General features: G+C 46.5%; 2 protein-coding genes across 2 annotated transcripts; both read right to left on the bottom strand.

The window, feature by feature from the left end:
- Window positions 1-1,339: 1,339 nt before the first annotated feature.
- Window positions 1,340-3,599, bottom strand: LOC308156543 (ladderlectin-like; the record flags this gene model as incomplete). The annotated part of the gene is made up of 5 exons (XM_080529911.1): window positions 1,340-1,407; window positions 2,071-2,182; window positions 2,666-2,788; window positions 2,953-3,113; window positions 3,539-3,599. The coding sequence occupies 5 exons, from the start codon at window positions 3,597-3,599 to the stop codon at window positions 1,340-1,342; spliced, it is 525 nt and encodes a 174-aa protein (XP_080386037.1).
- Window positions 3,600-5,684: 2,085 nt separating this feature from the next.
- LOC308156537 (ladderlectin-like) lies at window positions 5,685-7,907 on the bottom strand (the record flags this gene model as incomplete). Its single annotated transcript, XM_080529899.1, has 5 exons — window positions 5,685-5,752; window positions 6,416-6,527; window positions 6,933-7,055; window positions 7,260-7,420; window positions 7,847-7,907. The coding sequence occupies 5 exons, from the start codon at window positions 7,905-7,907 to the stop codon at window positions 5,685-5,687; spliced, it is 525 nt and encodes a 174-aa protein (XP_080386025.1).
- Between the last annotated feature and the right edge of the window lie 240 nt (window positions 7,908-8,147).

Below are 8,147 nucleotides of genomic sequence, written 5' to 3'. Positions count from 1 at the left end.
GTCCGAAGTAGAAGCAAGAACAGTCAAAGTGGCAGTTGGGCCTCAGCACCCCGACAACAACAAGATGAGAAGCACATTCGCTCTCTTACTTGCATCACTCCCGGAGCAAACATCCGACGGATGCTCCACTTGAAAAGGTTGGTTTCGCTCCGGTTAGAAACGACGGATCGAGGCAGTCCATAGGAAAACAACAGCGCACGTGTGTTGATCTGGATAAGAGCGGGACGAACAGGCAATTTTACATTTTCATGACCAATCAACTACCACGTATGTTACTTTGTTTACATGAAGGGCTGTGAGAACGCAAATAAGAGAAATAATTTACGCAATTCACTTGCTCCGGCTCATGATTCCGATTTTCATGTGAGAACATGACCTAAAATGTGCAGTTTTATCACACAGCACAAAGCCACAGATGTTGCAGGTTGAGGGAGCGTGCAATGTCAGTTCAGTGTAATCGTCTACTGTCCTCTACTCGCTTCATTGAAATGTAGCTAACATGCTAAAACGTCACCAACAAATCATTCAGTAAGTTGAATTTAGTCCATTTTAATGCAAGGATAATAGTTTGTGTGATTTTTAAATTACCGGTAATATCTTTGTTTTTATAGGGTCTATTACACACTGTAGATTAGGATGTCACTAGCAATTAGCAAATGTCAATTTCTTTTTGATTCTCACTAATTCCACAGTCCCTGCCAGTGACTAACCACTATTCTTCACGAGAGATGGTGCAGAAACGGCATTGCATGTGCTGGATTTGCACTACACGTAATGCTTTGTAGTAAAATCAAATAAACATTTCCAGCCACTTTCTTGAACATTTGAATTAATTGTTGCAAACACAATTATGGATGAGATTATTTTCCATTAATGGATTCTTTTTGGTCACTTGGTTATAGACCATTGTTGTAGTGAGATGATGTCCCATTGACTGTGCTTTTTCCTCTCCACCATTCAACTTCGTAGATATTTGTAAGTCTCCAAGCTTCAGAAAACTGTATTTTGGCTTTTTTTTGTTTCTTTTTGCTCCTTTTATCACAGAGACTGCCAACGGCCCCGGGCCTGAGCTAGATTACTCTTCCTGCTACGACTGGTGGATTGATGATTCACTTGCTTAGTCAAATGTATTGATTGTAAGTCGCTTTGAAATAAGGCGTCTGAGAAATGCCAAAAATGTAAATGTAAACGTAATGAATGATGACTGGTATCAAACGCATGTGGCAGAATCGCAACTCAATTTTATTGCAATAATCTCAGCAGATGGACATCAGCGTCAAGAGAACAGGCAGAAGATGACCCGTGTGTCCAGTCATCTCCACACTGGTGAGGTCAGAGGTCACAGCTCTCGGGAACATATAGAGGTGAACTTATAGCCGCAGAACCCGTCGTTCCACTTCCGGCCCGCTAGAGAGGAGACAGAGAACAGCGCAGCTGGTAAGAATTCATATCGTAAATGGACTGACTTACAGTAAATAGCACCTTACAACGGCCTCTCATTCACACACACATGGCGGCAAGCTACCAATGCAAGGCGCCGGCCCACTCATTGGGAGCAATTTAGGGGGTTAAGTGTCTTGCCCAAGGACACTTCGACATGTGGCCAGCCGGGTCTCGAACCACCGATCATTAGACGCCGGCTCTACCTCCTGCACCACAGCCGCCCCAGATTGACAACAGCCTTTTCTTTCATACGGTGCAGATTCTGACTAGAGAAATACAGCACACACTAATGAACATAAGTTGAGAATTAATGAATTTTAACACTAGAAGACCCATGATTTCAGGACCCTCCTTCCATGACTTTTAGATACCTAGATATGTGCGTTCTACCACCCAGTATCCTTACATTTTCAAAATCACTTCAGGATAAGATAGCTGTTATAAAGCTGTTTTGCTGTTTTTCTGTGTAGGAGGCAGGTTAAAAAAAGAAGTGCTAAAAGGGGGGTCTATTTGACCCCCAAGGCGGCTCTACTAGTAGGTAAAATAGGCACGGCTGTTGTAGTGTTAACTCCCATAAAAGGCATGTATCTATATTTACATGAAAAACAATGAATAGCTGTACAGTACCACCCCAGTTCATTAGCAGACAGTGCTCCTTCTGTCTGTGGTTGTTGGGCTCTCCTCTGTTCCAGTTGGTGTAGGAGAAGACAGTCCCGTCGCTCCACAGCCAAACGCCCTCCTGTGGAGAAGACACAACTGACTTATACATACATGCTGGTGGAGGCTGGGGGAGGCTATGGGAGGCTGGTGGAGGCTGGTGGAGGCTATGGGAGGCTAGGGGAGGCTGGTGGAGGCTAGGGGAGGCTGGTGGAGGATAGGGGAGGCTGTGTGAGGCTGGGTGAGGCTAGGGGATGCTGGTGGAGGCTTGGGGAGGCTGGGGGAGGCTGGGGGAGGCTGGGGGAGGCTGGGGGAGGCTATGGGAGGCTATGGGAGGCTAGGGGAGGCTAGGGGAGGCTAGGGGAGGATTGTGGAGGCTGGGGGAACTGAAACTGACGGTTCTCCTCAAGCACTTCCTCCAGGAAACTCGGCTTTATATTTTTAACCATTTCATGGTTCAACAGGTAACAATTCAAGTGTTTCAGTAACTACTAAGTGAATGAATCCGCATTGACTGGTTGTTAACATGACTAAGTTGGAGGGACACAGGATGACAGAGACGTACGGTGACGGCATCGTGACCACCGATCCAGCTGAGGCGCCTCCTCAGGATCAGGCTCAGAGCGAAGTTATATTCTCCTCTGCTGTGGACAGATGCCAGGTTCCCTCCCTGGGACACACAGCTCATCTGGAAAGAGAGAGAGACACAGAGAGAGAGAGACAGAGAGAGAGACAGAGAGAGAACCCACAACTTAACTCCATCCTGATACACCAGGTCATCTGTGTTACTCTATAGTACAGTCAAGCAACACCATTTGTGCACAAGATGGAGAAACAGGACTCGGCACGAACCTCTGCTTCGGCCCATGTGGTTGTGTTGGGGTTGAACCTGTAGCAGCGAGCGCCGAACACACACCAGCCAGAGGGGCAGGTGTCATTGTCAGCTGCCCTCCTGTTCCTCTCCACCGGCCCCACCTCCACGTCCACCTGCACCCCCTCCAGGTCTGGAAGTTCTGGAACATTTACATGTTTGTCATTTAGCAGACGTCTTATTCCAAAGCGACTTACAATCGATACATTTGACTAAGCAAGTTAAACAATCCACCAGTCGTAGCAGGAAGAGTAATCCAGCTCAGGCCCGGGGCCGTTGATAGTCTCTGTGAAAGATGGAAAAACCTTCTTCTTTCACCATCTTTATATATATGGACACTTGAGAAACAGAGAAACAGTACAAGGGGGGCAATAGAAGTCTTAGGGGACACAGTAGAGGGGAAAAGCAGGTGTCTTCAGGAGACGCAGTGCTGGGGGGCAGTAGATGTCTCAGGAGGAGCAGTTAAGGTGTAACCTGAAGAGATGGGTAGTGACTCTGCAGTTCTGACAGCTCAACTGGTTCACATGGGACGTACTGCACGTACACACATCCCATTCACTCACTTACTCGCGTCACTCAGGGCCGCCACAGCACAGATCAGCAGAGAAATGGCCAACAACATCGCCATGGTGATGGGTTTCTAAGCAGAGGATAATAATGCAAAAAAAACAATCTTCAGGTCAATGAGAGACAGTAAATAATAACTTTTTATTTGTATAGCACTTTTCCTGCAAATGTTGCAGCTCAAAGTGCTCCAATCATTATATAAACATTATTTTATTAGTTAGTCATTTAAAGGCAATATTAAAAAGATGGGTTTTTAGTCTTGACTGAGGTTGCATCCCTAATGTAAACTGGCAGTGCATTCCACAATCTGGGTGCATAACATGAGAATGCAGCCTCACCAAACCTCTTCTTTTGTACATGTGGTACACAGAGAAAACCAGCGTCCGAAGACCCGAGAGCTGGTTCACAGGTACAGGAGCACATAGTCCCAGTAGCCCAGAGGGAGAGAGTGTAGGTGAGTAGAGGACTTACCTGTTAAGAGTGAATCTCCGATAGGCTCTTTAGGTTCTGATCAGCTAGAGAAAGAGGAACACAAGGCAGTAACAACCCTTAGCTATGACTTCACTCCCGATAGGTCCTGTTGTCAGGGTCAGAGAGGAGGAACCCAAGCACAGGACAGAGACCTTCAAATACTCCACGTTGATGAGAAGATGAACCACAGGTGTGTAGGCCGAGCAGGTGGAGGTGATTACCACACTGGATTGCTGGAGCTTGAGGCCACACCCACCCACCCACCCACCCACCCACCCACACACACACACACACACACACACACGGGAGAGAGAGTGGCACAGGCGAGGTGTTCAACATCTAAAACCTGACCACAAGACATCTACACTCTGTCTCTACCAGGGGTTGAGTTTCACACACAGACCAAGAAGAGGGAGCACTGTGACAGACGCGTCCGAAGTAGAAGCAAGAACAGTCAAAGTGACAGTTGGGCCTCAGCACCCCGACAACAACAAGATGAGAAGCACATTCGCTCTCTTACTTGCATCACTCCCGGAGCAAACATCTGACGGATGCTCCACTTGAAAAGGTTGGTTTCGCTCCGGTAAGAAACGACGGATCGAGGCAGTCCATAGGAAAACAACAGCGCACGTGTGTTGATCTGGATAAGAGCGGGACGAACAGGCCATTTTACATTTTCATGACCAATCAACTACCACGTATGTTACTTTGTTTACATGAAGGGCTGTGAGAACGCAAATAAGAGAAATAATTTACGCAATTCACTTGCTCCGGCTCATGATTCCGATTTTCATGTGAAAACATGACCTAAAATGTGCAGTTTTATCACACAGCACACAGCCACAGATGTTGCAGGTTTTGAGGGAGCGTGCAATGTCAGTTCAGTGTAGTTGTCTTCTGTCCTCTACTCGCTTCATTGAAATGTAGCTAACATGCTAAAACGTCACCAACAAATCATTCAGTAAGTTGAATTTAGTCCATTTTAATGCAAGGATAATAGTTTGTGTGATTTTTAAATTTATATCTTTGTTTTTATAGGGTCTTTCACACACTGTAGATTAGGATGTCACTAGCAATTAGCAAATGTCAATTTCTTTTTGATTCTCACTAATTCCACAGTCCCTGCCAGTGACAAACATACCCATAACCACTATTCTTCACATGAGAGATGGTGCAGAAACTGCATTGCATGTGCTGGATTTGCACTACACGTAATGCTTTGTAGTAAAATCAAATAAACATTTCCAGCCACTATAGACCAATTTTGTAGAGTGACTGAGATGATGTCCCATTGACTGTGCTTTTTCCTCTCCACCATTCAACTTTGTAAGTCTCCAAGCTTCAGAAAACTGTATTTTGCCTCTTGTTTCTTTTTCACAGAGACTGCCAACGGCCCCGGGCCTGAGCTAGATTACTCTTCCTGCTACGACTGGTGGATTGTTGATTAACTTGCTTAGTCAAATGTATCGATTGTAAGTCGCTTTGGAATAAGACGTCTGAGAAATGCCAAAAATGTAAATGTAAACGTAATGAATGATGACTGGTATCAAACGCATGTGGCAGAATCACAACTCAATTTTATTGCAATAATCTCAGCAGATGGACATCAGCGTCAAGAGAACAGGCAGAAGATGACCCGTGTGCCCAGTCATCTCCACACTGGTGAGGTCAGAGGTCACAGCTCTCGGGAACATATAGAGGTGAACTTATAGCCGCAGAACCCGTCGTTCCACTTCCGGCCCGCTAGAGAGGAGACAGAGAACAGCGCAGCTGGTAAGAATTCATATCGTAAATGGACTGACTTACAGTAAATAGCACCTTACAACGGCCTCTCATTCACACACACATGGCGGCAAGCTACCAATGCAAGGCGCCGGCCCACTCATTGGGAGCAATTTAGGGGGTTAAGTGTCTTGCCCAAGGACACTTCGACATGTGGCCAGCCGGGTCTCGAACCACCGATCATTAGACGCCGGCTCTACCTCCTGCACCACAGCCGCCCCAGATTGACAACAGCCTTTTCTTTCATACGGTGCAGATTCTGACTAGAGAAATACAGCACACACTAATGAACATAAGTTGAGAATTAATGAATTTTAACACTAGAAGACCCATGATTTCAGGACCCTCCTTCCATGACTTTTAGATACCTAGATATGTGCGTTCTACCACCCAGTATCCTTACATTTTCAAAATCACTTCAGGATAAGATGGCTGTTATAAAGCTGTTTTGCAGTTTTTCTGTGTAGGAGGCAGGTTAAAAAAAGAAGTGCTAAAAGGGGGGTCTATTTGACCCCCAAGGCGGCTCTACTAGTAGGTAAAATAGGCACGGCTGTTGTAGTGTTAACTCCCATAAAAGGCATGTATCTATATTTACATGAAAAACAATGAATAGCTGTACAGTACCACCCCAGTTCATTAGCAGACAGTGCTCCTTCTGTCTGTGGTTGTTGGGCTCTCCTCTGTTCCAGTTGGTGTAGGAGAAGACAGTCCCGTCGCTCCACAGCCAAACGCCCTCCTGTGGAGAAGACACAACTGACTTATACATACATGCTGGTGGAGGCTGGGGGAGGCTATGGGAGGCTGGTGGAGGCTATGGGAGGCTAGGGGAGGCTGGTGGAGGCTAGGGGAGGCTGTGTGAGGCTGGGTGAGGCTAGGGGATGCTGGTGGAGGCTGGGGGAGGCTATGGGAGGCTAGGGGAGGCTATGGGAGGCTTGTGGAGGCTGGGGGAACTGAAACTGACGGTTCTCCTCAAGCACTTCCTCCAGGAAACTCGGCTTTATATTTTTAACCATTTCATGGTTCAACAGGTAAGAATTCATTTAACAATTCAAGTGTTTCAGTAACTACTAAGTGAATGAATCCGCATTGACTGGTTGTTAACATGACTAAATTGGAGGGACACAGGATGACAGAGACGTACGGTGACAGCATCGTGACCACCGATCCAGCTGAGGCGCCTCCTCAGGATCAAGCTCAGAGCGAAGTTATATTCTCCTCTGCTGTGGACAGATGCCAGGTTCCCTCCCTGGGACACACAGCTCATCTGGAAAGAGAGAGAGAGACACAGAGAGAGAGACAGAGAGAGAGACAGAGAGAGAGACACAGAGAGAGAGACAGAGAGAGAGACACAGAGAGAGAACCCACAACTTAACTCCATCCTGATACACCAGGTCATCTGTGTTACTCTATAGTACAGTCAAGCAACACCATTTGTGCACAAGATGGAGAAACAGGACTCGGCACAAACCTCTGCTTCGGCCCATGTGGTTGTGTTGGGGTTGAACCTGTAGCAGCGAGCGCCGAACACACACCAGCCAGAGGGGCAGGTGTCATTATCAGCTGCCCTCCTGTTCCTCTCCACCGGCCCCACCTCCACGTCCACCTGCACCCCCTCCAGATCTGGAAGTTCTGGAACATTTACATGTTTGTCATTTAGCAGACGTCTTATTCCAAAGCGACTTACAATCGATACATTTGACTAAGCAAGTTAATCAACAATCCACCAGTCGTAGCAGGAAGAGTAATCCAGCTCAGGCCCGGGGCCGTTGATAGTCTCTGTGAAAGATGGAAAAACCTTCTTCTTTCACCATCTTTATATATATGGACACTTGAGAAACAGAGAAACAGTACAAGGGGGGCAATAGAAGTCTTAGGGGACACAGTAGAGGGGAAAAGCAGGTGTCTTCAGGAGACGCAGTGCTGGGGGGCAGTAGATGTCTCAGGAGGAGCAGTTAAGGTGTAACCTGAAGAGATGGGTAGTGACTCTGCAGTTCTGACAGCTCAACTGGTTCACATGGGACGTACTGCACGTACGCATCCCATTCACTCACTTACTTGCGTCACTCAGGGCCGCCACAGCACAGATCAGCAGAGAAATGGCCAACAGCATCGCCATGGTGATGATGGGTTTCTAATCAGAGGATAATAATGCAAAAAAAACAATCTTCAGGTCAATGAGAGACAGTAAATAATAACTTTTTATTTGTATAGCACTTTTCCTGCAAATGTTGCAGCTCAAAGTGCTCCAATCATTATATAAACATTATTTTATTAGTTAAGTCATTTAAAGGCAATATTAAAAAGATGGGTTTTTAGTCTTGACTGACGTTGCATCCCTAATGTAAACTGGCAGTGC

Source organism: Nansenia antarctica (assembly GCF_963989245.1).
Source record: "Nansenia antarctica genome assembly, chromosome: 1".
Lineage (NCBI taxonomy): Eukaryota > Metazoa > Chordata > Actinopteri > Argentiniformes > Microstomatidae > Nansenia > Nansenia antarctica.
The sequence above is the reverse complement of the archived record's forward strand: the minus strand, read 5'-3'. Positions and strand labels throughout refer to the sequence as shown.